Genomic DNA, 17216 nt, shown 5'->3' with positions numbered 1-17216 from the left:
TTTTTGTTTCAATGACAATCTGTCGGGGCTTTGGCTGTTTCCCAGAGCCACCTTGCTTAACTGGACTGGGCACTGTCCAGCACCGTAGCTACACGTGTGGCTATCTGCGCTGAAAGTGTAAAATGCACACCAGATTTTAAAGACTTAGTATGAAACGAAGAGTGTAAAATAGCTCATTAATGATATTTATGTTCATTACCTGTTGGGATGACAATGTTTTTGACATACTGGGTTAATTAAGTATATTTTAAAAATGAATTTTACTTGTTTTTTTCTTACTTTTTAGAAATGTGGCTACTAGAGCATTTAAAATCATGTATGTGGTTTGCATTATACATCATTGGACAGCTCTGCCTGGGCCATCCAGAGCAAACTTCCAGGGCTGATCTTGGCTGTGGAGATGACAAGGAGGGTTGACTGATGCCTGGGTCAGAGATTCTCAGAAAAGGTTTGCTAAAAGACTGTCAAAACCCACTAAAAGTCTCTTTCTCCCATGCTCGCAAGAGTTGGCATATTTGGTTGAAGCAACGCTGGTGAAGATGTGGCCCAGGCTGCCACCTTATGCTGGTGAGTTGCCGTTGCAGGAGCCTTGCAGGTGTTTCTCATCAAAGGATGACAAATCAATTTATAAGCGGTTACAGCTGTAAACAAGACTTGTCCCCTGCGCAGAGCAGAGGCGATGGGTAAACCAAGGCCACGGACAAATGCTCCCCCCAGGGCTCAGACTTACTCACTGTAGGAGTGGAAAGGTAGACGCCCTGCTCCCATTTCCTACATCTTAACATGGCCCTTACGTTAACAAGGGGGCCTACCAAGCAGCACAGTGAAACAGCCCTAATATTCTTAGAAACAGTGATAGAAAATATGTCACCTCCGCTTTTCTAAGTTAGAAAACAGTGGCCACAGAAAAGGGAGCCTTGATTGACTCTCTGGGCCAGACACAGAGTCAGACTCAATAATCTCGAAAGCTGCTTACTTAATATAACATACCACGCAATTTAGAAGCTTATTTTAAGACCCGTTACTCTCTGTAACAAGTCTCTGTGTGCGTAAAGGCAAATCACAAGAGTAGTAGTAGTAATAAAAAAAAATTTAACTGGTAATGACAAAATAATCCGGTATAATTGAGAATTTGCTGTACGCCGGGTGTTATCAGTGTTGCCAACGAAGAAACAGAGCATCAGGGAGATCTGAGCAACTTGCTCTGGTGTAACCAAGCAGGACCCTATGGGGCCTTCCCAGAGCAAGACTCCCCCTCCAGGTCCTCCGCCTGCCTTTCGTCTGTAGAAAAACTTTAGTCAAAGAATAAATTTAACTGGAGAAAAGAAAATGCAGAAAGAAAGGAAACTTTCAAGCAAGACAAAATAATAATGGTTTAGCCATTAAACAAAGAAGTCAAAAACCTTTTGTTCCTCCCCAAGGGCTATAGATAACATTCTGAGCCATGTCCTTAGAGCTGTTTTACAGAGACTGAAACGCTCACCAGGTAGAAGTTAACTGTATGCTGCCCACAAGCACACAGACCCCAAGCCAGTTGGAACCAGAAAGTTGATGATGTTGACTCCCAGTTACCTCACCACCAACCAATCAGAAGAAGGTCCACGAGCTGATCACACACCCCACAACCCCCCTCCCTCATCCCGTCTTTATAAACTTTTCCCTGAAAACCATCAGGGAGTTTGGGCCTTCTGAGCACTAGCTGTCTGGACTCCTTGCTTGGCGCCTTCAATAAACACTGCACTTCTCTTCACCACCACCGGGTGTCAGTAGATTGGCTTTCCTGGGTGTGGGCAAGCAGACACAAGTTTGGCTCCACAACACTGGGTCACACAGAGAGCAAGAAGTAGAGGTGAGGAGTCCATCAAAGGGCCGTGAGGCTGGTTGCCACTTTCCAGCCCTTCCCTGGACAAGATATACCAGTCAGGCTTCAGCAAGATTATAAACTCCTGTTTCTTCCTGGCTTCTAGCCACATGCCACCCACACCTGCTGGCTAAGTCCCCTTGCCCATGATTCAACACAGTCAGCTGAGAGTGACAGCTTCAGGGAGGTAGATGAGCACGGTTTGAGCCCTAACTCCACCTTTTTCTAGCTATGTGTCCTTGGACTTACCAAACCTCTCTGAACCTCACCTCCCTCATTTTTAAAATGAGAATGATGGTGATGGTGATGCCTTCGCTATACGGCTCCATATGGCCGATTACGGGATCAAATGTATTCAACGAATGGCCACTGAGTGCCTGCCCTGTGCAGGTCCCACTCTCACCCTGGGGCCATAAGGGGACTCTGTCCTCGGGGAGCTGGCCGCTTCCCCCCAACCTCACCGTTGGCATCAGGAGACTGGACGGTGTGTCATGTCCGCTGGACACACCGTCCTTTGTAATGAAGAGTAAAGATGAGATGTTTCCGAGGACCTTTCCATGTATCGGAAGGGGGAGGGGGTCCCTGGAAGGAAACCACCATCAGCTATTGTGGGAATGGAACCCACCTCCTCCCCTGGGCCCCCAAGTCTCAGCCTGTCCGCCCAGCCTCTCGCTCTGGACGGCGAACCTCAGCCCATCTCGTGCTGCTGTCCCCAGGGCCCTGCACTGAGCAGGGCTTAGCAAATATTTACCGAGTGACTTCATGAGTCCACGGCCTAGAAAAATCCAGAAGCTGTTTATATTCAGCTTTCGATTGCATTAGATCATTTCTTCACACTAATTTATTTCCCAATTTGCTCTGCTTATGCAAATATTAAGAGTTTCCTGAATTTCCTAAATAGATACCATCTGGGTCGGGATGGGAGTTAGTGAAGGGAATCAACACAGAATTGAAAATGAGCTGCAGGGGAACTACAGGTGGGTAACTGGGAATTCTCCTTATTATCGTTAATCACATTCATTACTTAATCCATAAAAAAAGCCCCTGTGATTCACCGAAACTCCTGTGTCTCTCAGACTTTAACTCTGGGTAGAGAAAGCCGTGCACAGATGGCTGAGTGGTGGCCCCAGGACAAAAGACAGCTCAGGAATGAAGCCGGGGACCGGTTTCCATCTCAGCTGATCAGCCCTCAGAGCCACGCTCCCTCTGCCTCCTACAATGTTGTTCCCTTTATTTTAATAAACCCTAATGTGTAAACCCAAATGTCAGTGCAAATTAGCCTTGCTATAAACTAATCAGTACGGAAAACGAGCAAATCCCTCAGGGGCAAGAATTAAAAACACGTGGCTTGGAATGTCAGCACAGCACTCGGTGCCCACGGGGACTCGGGGTGTCTAGGACCACACTCTCAGCCCCGGGTTTCACGCAGGTCCCCATCTGCCCAGTGCTGGAAAAATCCTGGCCTTTCTACCTTTGTCTTTTCCACCAATCACTTAAAGAAGGATAAAACCCATCTGTAAAATAAGATCCTACACCACTGAAAACAGTATAGATCCAAACTGCACAGGACAGCATACCGCATCCCGGGGATAACATGGACCGCGTGACTTCTGTGAGTACAGAGTTCAGTAACATTGAGAAAAGAATGAATTCCACCTGGGGGGAGGTGTCTCCTGAGAGTGTGCACCTGTGATGAACCCACCCGGTCACCTCCCCTGCAGCTGGCTTGCTGGGCCCGGAGCCCTCCAGTGCGCTGCCTTTGCGCGGAGGGTCGCCTTCGGGAACGTCTAGAGTGAGACAGGGCAGAGGGGAGCCCAGACATTCCACCGGCTGGGACATCCCGTGCCGGAACGGCTCCTGACAATTGCTGTGGCTTATACAGTTGTACGTATAACACAGAGGGTCCCTTTCCAGACAGGAGTGACGGACGGTCATCACGATGCCAGAAAAATTGCTCTGTGGTGCCACTGCTGGAATCGTAGAGTTTTAATTGAGGAAAGAACCAAAACGGATGCTCTCATTTTCATAGTGAGGAAAACCTCAGCTCAGATGACCACTTCCGGCAACAAGACTTGAGGAGGACCTTCCGAATACCTTTGCCAACTGCTGCTCCATATCGAGGGCTATCCTATCAAATTTATGTCATCCGACGAATGTGTTTCCATCTCTCCCTCGGTGGGATGATGGTGATATGGAAGCGGTTTGGGCCAGTTATGCAATCAACGAAGTGTGCGTTAAATCTGGAAATAGCTTTCTTAGCCAACAAACAATGTCATAAATGACTGAGGCCACTCTGATGGCACAACTGAACATTGTAAACTTGCCAGGGACAATGTAGGTAACTTTACAGTTCTTCCTTATATATCTGACTTGGGTCTAAAAGTAAGGAGAGTGGAGTAAAAGTCATACACCTTAGAAAAGTGGACATCACTGGTTTCTACAATCTTATCCCACATATAGAGGTGACAGCCTTGCAGGAGGGGCACGTGGACATTTACTTGGGTTTATAATATCCATGCCCAATACAACAGGCTTCAGACGGACTTCAGCTGAATTTGAGCAAAGAGGATGACCCAGGAGACCTTTATTTGGAAGTTTTATCTATAATCCACTGATTTTAAAACAAATTCCGATGAGTCTTCTGTGACTCCCTTCAACTGGTTTTTCTCCTCTTTTCCTTCCTCCCTTACTTCTCAAGGTGATGACAAGGGATCAGAGGTGGGTCTCCTGGGAGAGACACAGGCCGTGCTAGTCCCCATTTGGCTCGAGCTGTGATTAGGGGTTCAGAAACGTCTCCTGCCACGTTGGTAACCGGGATCATTTTTATGCCACCTCATTTTACATCTCTGGTAAAATGTGTCTGTAACAGTTATTTTCTTCTGCCGTGTGTCTCCATTCCAGCCTGTGAACTTAGAGCTGATCATCGTTGAATTCTGTGGTGTGATGGTCCTGACATGACAATTAAATGGAAATAGAGAATCACATGTTTCAAAGGGAAGAGAGGAAGAGCGGGTCAGAGGAGAAATGACTCAGTCCAGAAGCACCGTGAGCTACACAACATTCATCTGTTCCAATCAGAAAGGAAGTAGGTGAGCAGGAAGTATCCGGACAGGCAAACCAGAGCCCTGCCCTGATAACCACATTGGAAAACCATCGTATAGCTTTGTTTTTAAACTCTGTTGTACTTTGTTTACTTGTGTTTTAAGTTATCTATTGGGAAAAGGTCTTTGATAAAGGACACTTTGCATACACACACACACACGTGCACACACACAACTGAAGATGTAAATATGACCCGTTTTCATGTACACGGTGGTGAAGGTCCAGTGGGAAAACACACAGGATGTACAGTCAGAGAAAAGCAAAGTATTCCTGAGAAAATTATCAGTCATATGTGCACAGTAGACCAAACCTCTCTCTTAGGAGAAAGGAAAAAATAACTTTCTTTGGACTGGGTGAAAGATACAGCAAAAGTAGATTCCCGATCATTGACTGCTGTGCTAGGATGTTGAGGTGGAATCTTCCAGTTGCTCCAGAATCAGACGCAAACGCTGAAGGACACAGGCCTAAATGCCCTCCACCCCAAATCGGGAGCAGTGAGGGAGGTGTCCACCCAGGGCTGCACAAGTTGCAAACCACCAGCACCCTCACTCGCCACCGTGTTGACCGTGCAGGAAACGGAGTCTTCATGAGAGATGCTTCCCTGCCCAAGCCCCCAGCCCCGCACGGGGGCAAACAGGGAGTAAGCTCTCCCACCCAAACCAAATGAAGGAAAAGCAAGTCCACTAGACCCCCTCTTCCAGCCAGGGGGTGTCCTGCAAGGAAGGCTGACGTCTGGTTCTCCCATATGAACCTCTATCTGCGTCTGGTTCTCCCATATGAACCTCTATCTGCGTCTGGTTCTCTTTGGAGCAAAATCTGAGACAAGGAGCTGAGTTCGGGCTGCTTTTTGGCGAAGTGATTCCCAAGAAACCAGAGTGGGTGGTAGGAAGGAGGAAACGTCAATAAACCGTGTGCTATTGAGCTGATCACCACAGAGGCAACTGGGGCGCCAATCAACTGGGAAAGGTCCTGGGAGAAAATGTGTGCAACACTCCTCGAAGCTGTCCCCCTGGACGTGGGGAGGCTGGAGCATTAATCTGCCCTCAGGGGCATCACTCACTCCCCTTCCTCACAAGAGGCAGGGAAAGCCCCGTGGCAGAGAAGACTGTCGGGTGCAAAGCTGTCAGTGGGCACAAAAGCGTCCACAGCTGGAGAGGGAATCAGAGGGAGGCCAAGGGGTTGGGACGCGGGGCATCAGGTCTCTGCGGCAATCCCCGCCCACACACCGACTTTGTGATGCACCGCTGCCCGTCGAGCAGGGATGAAGGATCGGGAGAGCCACAGCAGGGCAGACGGCCTGGAACCGGCGACCCGCATGCCCACCGTTCAGTGCGGCAAAGATACGTGAGCTTCCTGTGAACCAAGTGAACACAACAAAAGGGATCCTCCCAACAAGGGCGCCCACTGGCCAAGGAGACCCAGAGAAAGAGGTTGGTTGACACGTGAAAAACGGTGGTTGCCCCTGTGGGGTGGAGAGATTCTGTTCACGTCAGGATCAGGGAGGTGCTGCAGTGGCCTCTGGGGACCCTGCACCTGAGTCCCACAAGAGAGGGAATGTGTCAGCACATATTCACAGGGGTATCAGCACCTCTGTTGGCCGGGGGGCAGCGATGGCCCACAAGGAGAGGATTACAAACACTGGACGGGGAAAGATTTGAGTTGGACGTACGAATGATGCTTCAAACTAGACTCACTGGATGAGCAACGGTACCTGAAAATGCCCCAGACATCTGTATTTTCTGCCCAAGATACCACAGAGACAAACCACGATGCCTTTGTACCCTGCTGAGCAGAGATACCCCAGTGACCCAGTTATATTACAGAGCAGTGCGGTACCAGAGACAGAGAGAGACGGATACCAAACCATTTGAGTAGCAGTAATCTGCTTTAGAGGAGCCCAGTTAACCCCTGGGGTGACAGCTAACGCTCCCTGGGCTGCTGGAAGGACCTGGACAAATCGAGCACGATTCAGGGTGACACACAGAGAATTAAACAGTGCTTTTTAGAACGATGCATTCAACGGGGATTCTTAGGAACAAAATGACAGTGAAACTACAAATGAAGTACCTGATTGTACTTGGGAGTTTACATTTCCTCAGATCTTATTCTAAACCAAATTTTCTTAACTTGAGAGCCAAAGGCCCCCTAGAGAGGGAATCAGTAAGCTCAGAAGATCTGCATGCAAGCGTTTGTATGCAGTTGTCCGTATGTTTGTACATACGTGGTTCTGTGATGGAAGAAATCTATAGCTTTCATTAGATCCTCTAGGAAACGCTTGATCCCAACAAGGCGAAGAGGTACTTATTTGTGCTGTTATTAATCAGTATTGAAAATGTGCCATATGCCGATGCAACTTTTTTATTTCTACAGGATAAGCACCATCATTGGGAAGCATTCTGTTTCTCCCTGGACTCGGAAAGCCCCTGGCCTGGGAGAAACCTTGCCATCCAGGCGCTGGCTGCCTGAGCTCGGGCCAGACACCCCGTCCCCCTGGTGGCCACTGTGAGAACTGCAGTCAAAGCCCCTGGTTCGGGGGAAACCTGTGAGTCCACATAGTCCTGCTGATGACGAACGTCACAGGCTGCCTGGGCAGTCGGCACGGTGAGAGGCAATTCTTTAAATTATTAATGACTATGCAATTATGTTAACACGCAGCAGAAAAGCGTAAGAAAGGAACTAATTTTGAGGCATTGTTCTCTAATTGTGTTAATCATGGGACAGATGGCGTTGGCACGAGAAAAGCCAAGATAATGCTTAAATAACTGAAGTGTGGAAAAGAGCGATCTAATTCAACCCCCTCCTTTTCTCATGAGGGGAGTGAAGTGTGGAGAAGGTAGGAAACTATGTCAGGTCACACAGAGCTGGGTAGCGCAAGAGACAGGACCAAATCCAGGTTTCCTGGAGCTCCAATCGGGGGTTCTTCAAGATACTGTGGGGACTTCCCTGGTGGCTCAGTGGTTGAGAATCCGCCTGCCAATGCAGGGGACATGGGTTCGAGCCCTGGTCCGGGAAGATCCCACATGACGCAGAGCAACCAAGCCACAGCTACTGAGCCCATGCACCACAACTACTGAAGCCCGCACACTCTAGAGCCCATGCTCCACAACGAGAAGCCACCGCAATGAGAAGCCCGTGCACCACAACTCTGCCCCCGCTCGCCACAACTAGGGAAAGCCTGCATGCGGCAATGAAGACCCAAGGCAGTCAAAAATAAATAAATGAATTAATTAATTTTTTTAAAAGAAGATACTGTGAACCTCCTCCTTGCTGGGTGTGTCAAAAGCAAGGCTGAAGGAGTGTTTTCTCCAGGGCAACTGAACCACGTTAGAGTGAAGGTTCTTCCTCTCTCCCTCTCTATACACATGCATCTTGGTGAACCTACATGTAGATACACATATGTATCACATTCATTCATTCAGTGAATATTTACGGAATACTTATCATAGGTCAGCCACTGCTCTAGTGTCTAGGAATAAAAAGATAAACACAATACAGTCTTGTCCTCGAGGAGCTCACCGTCTGTCAGAGTAGACAGATGTTCAAGGAAACAGATTAATTTGAGAGCCAAGGCAGGGGTGAGGTCATTCAAGGGGCTCCAGTAATTCAAGGGGTAGATGCTGTGACTGACACGGGCAAGGCTTCACAAGGATGGGAGCTCAGCTGAGTCGTGAAGAATGAGCAACAGTTAGGTGACAACTTCTACCACTTCCGCGTGTGTCAACGGCAGGGGCTGGTGGCGCCTAGTGAAATTCCGGCTGCTGGAAAGCTAGGCAAGAGCTGCACTGGAAAAGCTTTGAGTGTCATGCTAAGCAGCACAGACCTTATCCCAAGGACCATGAGGGCCGCCGTGCATGACACGACGTTTCCACCTGAGGCATCGCGGAAGGTGAATGAGAGGGAGTAATACTGGGGTCGGGAACACCAGGAGACCACTGCAAGAATCCGGATTACAATTATTAAATCAGAACTGAAGCCCTGACGTGAGGATGGGCGAGGGGAGCAGGGATGCAGTAAAAGACAGCGGAGTCCACAGGACGTGGTCCCCAGTTAGACTGGGGAGTAAGGCCTAAGGGGAGGAGCCAAGGCTGAACCCGAGTTCTTACTTGGGTCACTGGGGAGATGGCGGCATAAGTCACTGAGACTGGGGGTGCAGGAGCAGGGACTGACCGGGGACAAAGAGAGTGAATTTAATAACTAGATAGTTTTAAAAGACAGTCAATTTAGGGCTTCCCTGGTGTCGCAGTGGTTGAGAGTCCACCTGCCAATGCAGGGGACACGGGTTTGTGCCCCAGTCCGGGAGGATCCCATGTGCCACGGAGCGGCTAGGCCCGTGAGCCATGGCCGCTGAGCCTGCGCGTCCGGAGCCTGTGCTCTGCAATGGAAGAGGCCACAACAGTGAGAGGCCCACGTACCGCAAAAAAAAAAAAAAAAAAAAAAAAAAAAAAGATAGTCAATTTAGTAAAGGCAAGAATAAAACAACAGTAAATTTTTAAGGTAGTACACTTAGTAAGGCTCAGGGAGTTGTTCAAAAGAAAGCCGAGTTGTGGGCTGGAATTTTAGAGAGAGACCAGGGGTAGGGATAGAAATTTGAGGGAAATTAGGAACTTCCCTGGTGGTCCAGTGGTTAAGACTCCACGCTGCCAGTGCAGGGGGCCCGGGTTCAATCCCTGGTCGGGGAACTAAGATCCCACATGCTGCATGGCATGGCCAAAATAATTTTTAAAAAAGAAAAAGAAATTTGAGGGAAATTAGTCCATTAGTGGTACCTGAAGCACAGGAGTATCTGAGATCCCCCAGAGAGAGTATATAAAGTGGGAGGAGAGGATGGAGAAGAGAAGACAGGGGAGCATCAGTATGAAGGGGTTGGGAGAGAAACAGGAGCTCTTCAGAGATGGAAAGGAATGGCCAGCAGGGCAGCAAGAGCAGGAAAGAGTGATTTGAGAAGTCCACGGTGAGAGAGTTTCAGGGATGAATCCGATTGATCAAAAGTTCTAGACGGTGCCGTGACAACGCACAGAAGAAGCATTTTAAGATGTCTTTTCAGTTGAGCAACTAGAAAATCATTACCAATTCTGGTAGCGGCCGAGATAGAAATCAGAGCCCGGTGGGCTCAAAAAGTGAATGGGAACTAAAAACAGCATCCAGGTGACTCCTGTGAGGAAAGGAGGCAGGTGAACAAGGTGCGCCACGGGTTTATATGGGCTTCATAAATGATTAATAATATACTTCTGTGGGGAGCGTATTCGGCAGAGCGACGGGAACATGCTACCTTTGCGGGTCACAGTCAAATACGAGAAAGGGCAGGGGATGTAACCTGAGTGAGAGAGCAGGACATTGCCTTCATTTTAGTTCACCGTGTTCTACGAGACACTCAGCAGAGACCATAACAAAGCATCGCTCTCCAACCACAACACGTGTAGCTAGAGACATGATCATTGGAGAGCAGGGGCCAGCTTGGACTCAGAGGGAGAGCGCGGGAAGCTAGTTCCAAACTGGGACTCAAGCCAGACGCGAGGTTTGTGCCCAGGCTCAGTACCCACCCACTGGAGGCCTGCACAAGTCCCTGAAGCCTTCCTGGGCCTCGTTCCCTCATCTCTAAATACAGATAGGGAAGCAGATGATGATGAGGTAATCTCCACAGAGATACATATATCAACATACAAAATCTACAACCCCCGGAACTGTCTTGAGGATTCAGCGAATTACTTCTTATTCATCAGAAGAAGAACAGATAAGCAAAATGTGGTACATAATACAACGGAACGTGATTCAGCCTTCAAAAGGAAGGAAATTCTGACACGTCACAACAGAGACGAACCTTGGCTCAGTGAAAGAAGCTAGTCACAAATGGACAAATACCATATGATCCCACTAAGGTGAGGTACTCAGACTAGTCAAATTCATAGAGACAGAAAGTAGAAATGGTGGTTGCCAGGGGCTGGGAAGGGGGGACAAGGAAGTTAATGGGGTTTTTTTTTTTTGGTTTTTTTTTGCGGTACGCGGGCCTCTCACTGCTGTGGTCTCTCCCGTTGCGGAGCACAGGCCCTGGACATGCAGGCTCAGCGGCCGTGGCTCACGGGCCCAGCTGCTCCGCGGCATGTGGGATCCTCCCGGACCGGGGCACAAACCCATGTCCCCTGCATCGGCAGGCAGACTCTCAATCACTGCGCCACCAGGGAAGCCCAATGGGGTTTTTTTAATTGAAGTATAGTTGATTTACAATGCTCTGTTAGTTTCTGGTATACAGCAAAGTGATTCAGATACATAAATATATATATATATTCTTCCTCATATTCTTTCCATCATAGCTTATTACAAAATACTGAATACAGTTCCCTGTGCTATACAGTAGGACCTTGCTGTTTAGCTATTCTATGTAGAGTAGTGTGTATCTGCTAATCCCAAACTCCTAATTTATCCCTCTCCCCCCCCTTTCCCCCTTTGGTAACCATAAGTTTGTTTTCTATGTCTGTGAGTCTGTTTCTGTTTTGGAAATAAGATCAATTGTATGATATTTCAGACTCCACATATAAATGTTATCATATGGTATTTGTCTTTCTCTGCCTTTGTCTGACTTACTTCACTTAGTATGATAATCTCTAGGCCCATCCATGTTGCTGCAAATGGCATTATTTCATTCTTTTTTATGGCTGAGTAATATTCCATTGTATATATGTGCCACATCTTCTTTATCCATTCATCTGTCGATGGACACTTCGGTTGCTTCCATGTCTTGGCTATTGTAACTAGTGCTTCTATGAACACAGAGGGGCATGTATCTTATTGAATTAGAGTTTCCTCTGGATATTTGCCCAGGAGTGGGATTGCACGATCATACCATTGCTCTATTTTCAGTTTTTTAAGGAACCTCCATACTGTCTTCCATAGTGGCCGCACCAATTTATATTCCCACTGACAATGTAGGAGAGTAGGGAGTTAGTGTTTAATGGGGACAGTTTCACTTTTGGAAGATGACAAAGTTCTGGAGATGGCTGGTGCTGACGGCTGCACAACAATGTGAATGTACTTAATGCCACTGAACTGTACACTTACAAATGGTTGAAATAGTAAATTTTATGTTATGTATATTTTATCACAATGAAAATTTTTTAAAAATGAGTTACTTCTTAAAGCACTCAGTAATTCTTATGCAAGTAAGAGTGTTACGCAAGTGTTTGTTAAATTAATAGAAACACAATACACTGGCAGATGCCAAAAACGGCCTGAGACTGGGGTGGAGGACCAGAAACACCCCCAAAGATCAAAAGAAAGAAAGAGGGCTTCCCTGGTGGCACGGTGGTTGAGAGTCAGCCTGCCGATGCAGGGGACACAGGTTCGTGCCCCAGTCCAGGAAGATCCCACGTGCCGCGGAGCGGCTGGGCCCGTGAGCCATGGCCGCTGAGCCTGCGCGTCCGGAGCCTGTGCTCCGCAACGGGAGAGGCCGCAACAGTGAGAGGCCCGCGTACCGCAAAAAAAAAAAAAAAAAAAAGAAAGAAAGAAAGAAAGAATTAAGTAGAACGTCAAGCTGGGAAGGGCCTGTGTGAGAAGGGGACAGGAAACAAGGTGATACTTCAATGTCAGATGAAAAAAGAATAGAAATGGGATGTGAGATTCACCTGTTCTTTAAGAGAATCATGTAAAAGTTCACTCAACCAACACTTGTAAGGAAGCACCTACCAGGCGCCAGGCACTCTGCTACGTGATTCCTGCAAAACTGCAGGACAGGCACGTGAGAAAACCACCAGCCTCGCTGTCAAGACGGGTTCTGCGGAGCTGCCAAGATCAACCGAATGTAAAGTGAGGACTGGGCCAGACAGGCCTGTGATTGTCAGAGCCAAGTGGAAGTTGGAAGTGCAGTGTAATTGCTGTGGCCGTGTTTACACCCAAGTAGAAGCAGACCCGCGCTCTGATTAGCCTAATCGCATTCATCACTACCGCTTCCCCCGCAGGCCTTTACCCAAGGAGAGAGGTCACCAGCAGACAGAGGAGAACAATGGTTCACAGACTTTTCCAACAGGCCAGCACCTGGGACCCGGCGCCAGGCAGCCTGACTTAGCTGGTCTGGGGAAGAAGCTGGACGTTGAAAAACTCTCCAGGTGATTCAAACGTGCAGCCAGGATTGAGAGCCACCGAATTAGAAGTAGCTTCTGGCCTCCACCCAGTCCCGGTCCTGGGAGACCCTTGGGTAGCCGCAAGAGCAGAAGATGCTCCGGAGGAAGAGTCAGGAGGAGGATGTGTTTCCATCCCTCGGTCAGAGGGGACCATGGATGGATCTTACAGGATGACAGGAGACCCAGCTGCCCTCGGCAAGAGGAAATCCGCCTCCACCTTCTCAGCGGGTGGGCTTCCCGGGGGAGCTTAGCACCCAGCCGTGCCCGTGCTTGTCGACGGGCCCTTCTGGCACTTAGCAGAAGGGCTTCTTAGGGCGTGTGACCCACCCGGTCCCTGCCCCTGGAAGGAGCCCCCACCTGTCCAACCGGCAGAAGGGTGCTTCCCGGGAAAACGCAGCGAAGGGTCTCCCGGGCTCTTCGCCACTCAGGAGCGGGGAGAGGGAAGAGGGCCCCCAGCGGAGAGCACGTACCTCTGGGCCGCCCGGTGCAGGGTGGCCTGGGCCTGTGCCCTCAGGTGGCCCAGGAGGCCACTGACGGCCGGCTGCTGTGAAGGGAGCTCAAAGTGCAGGCTGCCTCTCTCTTTCTCCAGGGCTTCTAATCTTTGTTGGATCATCTCAGCTGGAAAACAAAAAAGATGAGAGGGGAATAAAGGACCATAAAACTCAAAATAGACAACCCAGTGTCCCTGGGCTCCAACCCCAGCCAACGGTCACCTCAATGACATAATACAAAGGTCACCTGTTTCTAGGTCAGCACTTTCATCTCTTGGTTCATGCTTTTAAGAAGCTTCCATCTTTTTATTGAAAACACAGCCCCGCTAGCTTTCATTCTTCGAACTGTCGGAGGTTACAGTCTATGTATTTATATGGTGATCATAATTATGACCATCACATAGGAGGATACATCATACTAATTATTTTTAAAACCATGATGGCTATTTGGGAGAAAACCTGCTAATTTTGATGAGTCCGTATAACCGGTTGAAAAGTATCAGCGCTCATGGGGCTCCCCTGGTGGCGCAGTGGTTGAGAGTCCGCCTGCCGATGCAGGGGACACGGGCTCGTGCCCCGGTCCGGGAGGATCCCACGTGCCGCGGAGCGGCTGGGCCCGTGAGCCATGGCCGCTGAGCCTGCGCGTCCGGAGCCTGTGCTCCGCCACGGGAGAGGCCGCAGCGGTGAGAGGCCCGCGTACCGAAAAAAAAAAAAAGAAAACTATCAGTGCCCAAATGTTGATTTTTGAGAATGTTTCCTTAGAAACTGTCCATCAGCAGAGAACCAGTCACAATTACTGAAGCCACAGAAGTGATGTTCAAACTGTCATGCTACAGCTGACCAGAGACCTGCTGCAGCTTGGGTGGAGGGGAAGCGGGCTCAGGTGTCGTGTGCGGCAACCCTGAGTCTCTGGGGATGCCAACTGCAAGACCTCCCCGTCAATTTGCCGTATGCCTTGTGACCAGTAGCCAGAAACTTGCTCAGAGAATTTGCCAAGGATTCATTCTAGCAATACCAGAAAGGGTCGTCTACTTCCTGTTCAAGACCAAGTGACAGCTACTGCCAGGGCTCTCCGTCTGTGCCACCTGCTTCAAAGAGACAGCGCAGCTGATTCAGATGCTACACTTAAAACACACGGTGGCGTCTGGCCTGACAGGTCTGCTAGGATAACGCCGAAAGGTACCAGCCCCGTCCTCTAACACCAAGCTTCGTACTTTTAAAATATTTTAATTAATTTTTACATTTTTGTTAATTTATTTACTGTAGTATTCAGTTATTTCTTGCTGTATAACATCAAAACTTCAGTGAAAAGCGATCAAGTTCTTACCTTGTATGCTTTAAAATAACATACCGAGGCAGTCCTGAAGCAGTAGTAAAGATGTGTTAAGATACTATTACGTAGGGATTAGGAGAAAACTGAGTTTGCACCTCAACTCTGACATTTCTAGCCGTCTGACCTTCAAGTGACTTAACCTTTCTAAGCTTCAATTTCCTAATCTGCAGAAACAGGCCTAATAATAGTCTGCACATCATAAGATCTTCGGAGGATTAAATGAGATAATACACACAAAGCATTTAGCACCACGCCTGGCACCCAGCACGCGTCCAAAAGGAGTGGCTATTATTAGTGGTACCAGCAAGTCCTGGCCTTCAAGTGTCCACAAGGAAGCCAGAAACCCAGGCTGGGCTCCCTCTGCCGGCCACCACATTGTAAACTGCACCCGCCCACCGCCAGGTGAAAAGTCCGCAGAGAACACAAGCTGATCCAGCAAAAGCAAACACTGCAGATGGGAAGGCGACCGCTACAGATCGCACTCACAATGAATGGCAAAGGAAAATATGAATTATCCCAGGAGACAGCTGTGATTAGGTATGTTCCGTGCTGTCATTCATCTGCGGAAGTGTGGATATCTTAAGTTATTTCTATTTTATGATTTTTAAAAGTGCACTAGATCACTCCACAGCAGTCAGAATGGCCATCATGGAAAAGTCTACAAACAATAAATGCTGGAGAGGGTGTGGAGAAAAGGGAACCCTCTTGCACTGCTGGTGGGAATGTAAATTGATACAGCCACTATGGAGAACAGTATGGAGGTTCCTTAAAAAACTACAAATAGAGCTACCATACGATCCTGTGAGCCCACTCCTGGGCATATATCCAGAGGAAACCATAATTCGAAAAGATACATGCACCTCAGTGTTCACTGCAGCGCTATTCACCATAGCCAAGACATGGAAGCAACCTAAATGTCCATCGACAGAAGAATGGATAAAGAAGATGTGGTACATATATACAATGCGACATTACTCAGCCATAAAAAAGAATGAAATAATGCCATCTGCAGCAACATGGATGGGCCTACAGATTATCATACTAAGTGAAGTAAGTCAGAAACAGAAAGACAAATACCCTATGATATCACTTACATGTGGAATCTTTTTAAAAATGACACAAATGAACTTATTTACAAGACAGAAGCAGACTCAGGGACTTCAAGAACTAATTTATGGTCACCAAAGTGGAAACGTGGTGGGGAGGGATAAATTAGGAGTCTGAGATTAACATATACACACAACTGTGTATAAAGTAGATAATCAACAAGGACCTACTGTAGAGCACAGGGAACTCTACTCAATATTCTGTAGTAACCTACATGGGAAAAGAATCTGAAAAAGAATAGATATGTAAATACGTATAAATGAATCCCTTTGCCGTACACCTGAAACTAACACAACATTGTAAATCAACTATACTCTAACATAAAATTTTCAAAAAAAGAAAAAGTGCACTAGGATGGTCATCACCGACTTTATAGCATACCATTGTCTCTCATTTCTAACTTATCACCCACTCCATCCTCCCAATGGCTATCCCATTTCGCACAACTAAATGCTGTATTTGTGACTTCACGTCATTTGTGTGAATCCTGCTGTTTCTCTAAGAAAATCTCTCCCATCATGCTCTCTATTTGGCCAGTGGTTGGAGGCAACATAACTTCACTGTCTCTGGCTTTTCTTTCTTGTAAACGTCTGCAAGATTTCTGCAGACACTGTTCATCTGATTTCAGTTTGTAGCTCAACATCAAAAGCCAGAATTGCAGAGAATGCTGCACATGGCAGGTGCTGAATAAATGGGGTTGACTAACCGTCTGACTGATAGAACACCAACAATTTAGAATTTGGGGCACATTTATAAACAACGCTGAACAGTAAAAACAAAGTTAACCATGAAAGACATTACCAAGCGCTAAGCAAAATGATGCATGGAATAATGTGTTCTTAATGACACTGCAAGTTTACTTTATGATTCTAACACACTTTACTTGTAGGACCTCAGCAAAGAAAATGCTAACCAACCTCTCCTTCCATTTTGGATCAAGCAAATGCATTTTTTGATGCTGCTACAGCGTACTTATTGATGTTTAATTTAGGGGCAGTGCTCATCTGTTATATACTTATTAATGTTTAATTTAGGGGCAGTGCTCATCTGTTATTCACCGGCACCTCAGTCCTAAGTGCCTGTTCCTTGGGCGACAGTATGGAAACAGAATGAAAGAAAAGCACTTTCTACGTCTATGCATAAATGAGCAAATAGGCATTTACAGAGCATCCTGCTAAACAGATTCAATTCCCACTGCCTTGTTCTGTCTG

At 47.7% G+C, this 17216-nt stretch overlaps 1 protein-coding gene across 2 annotated transcripts in view; it reads right to left on the bottom strand.

Moving 5' to 3' along the window:
• DISC1 (DISC1 scaffold protein) overlaps positions 1 to 17216 on the bottom strand; it is a 349812-nt gene that overhangs the window by 240159 nt on the left and 92437 nt on the right. For both annotated transcript variants that reach the window (XM_060126363.1, XM_060126362.1), the window contains exon 4: positions 13545 to 13692. In XM_060126363.1, coding sequence (XP_059982346.1) covers positions 13545 to 13692 — 148 coding nt within the window. The remainder of the gene's footprint in view (positions 1 to 13544; positions 13693 to 17216) is intronic.

This window comes from Lagenorhynchus albirostris, chromosome 16, assembly GCF_949774975.1.
Source record: "Lagenorhynchus albirostris chromosome 16, mLagAlb1.1, whole genome shotgun sequence".
Lineage (NCBI taxonomy): Eukaryota > Metazoa > Chordata > Mammalia > Artiodactyla > Delphinidae > Lagenorhynchus > Lagenorhynchus albirostris.
The sequence above is the reverse complement of the archived record's forward strand: the minus strand, read 5'-3'. Positions and strand labels throughout refer to the sequence as shown.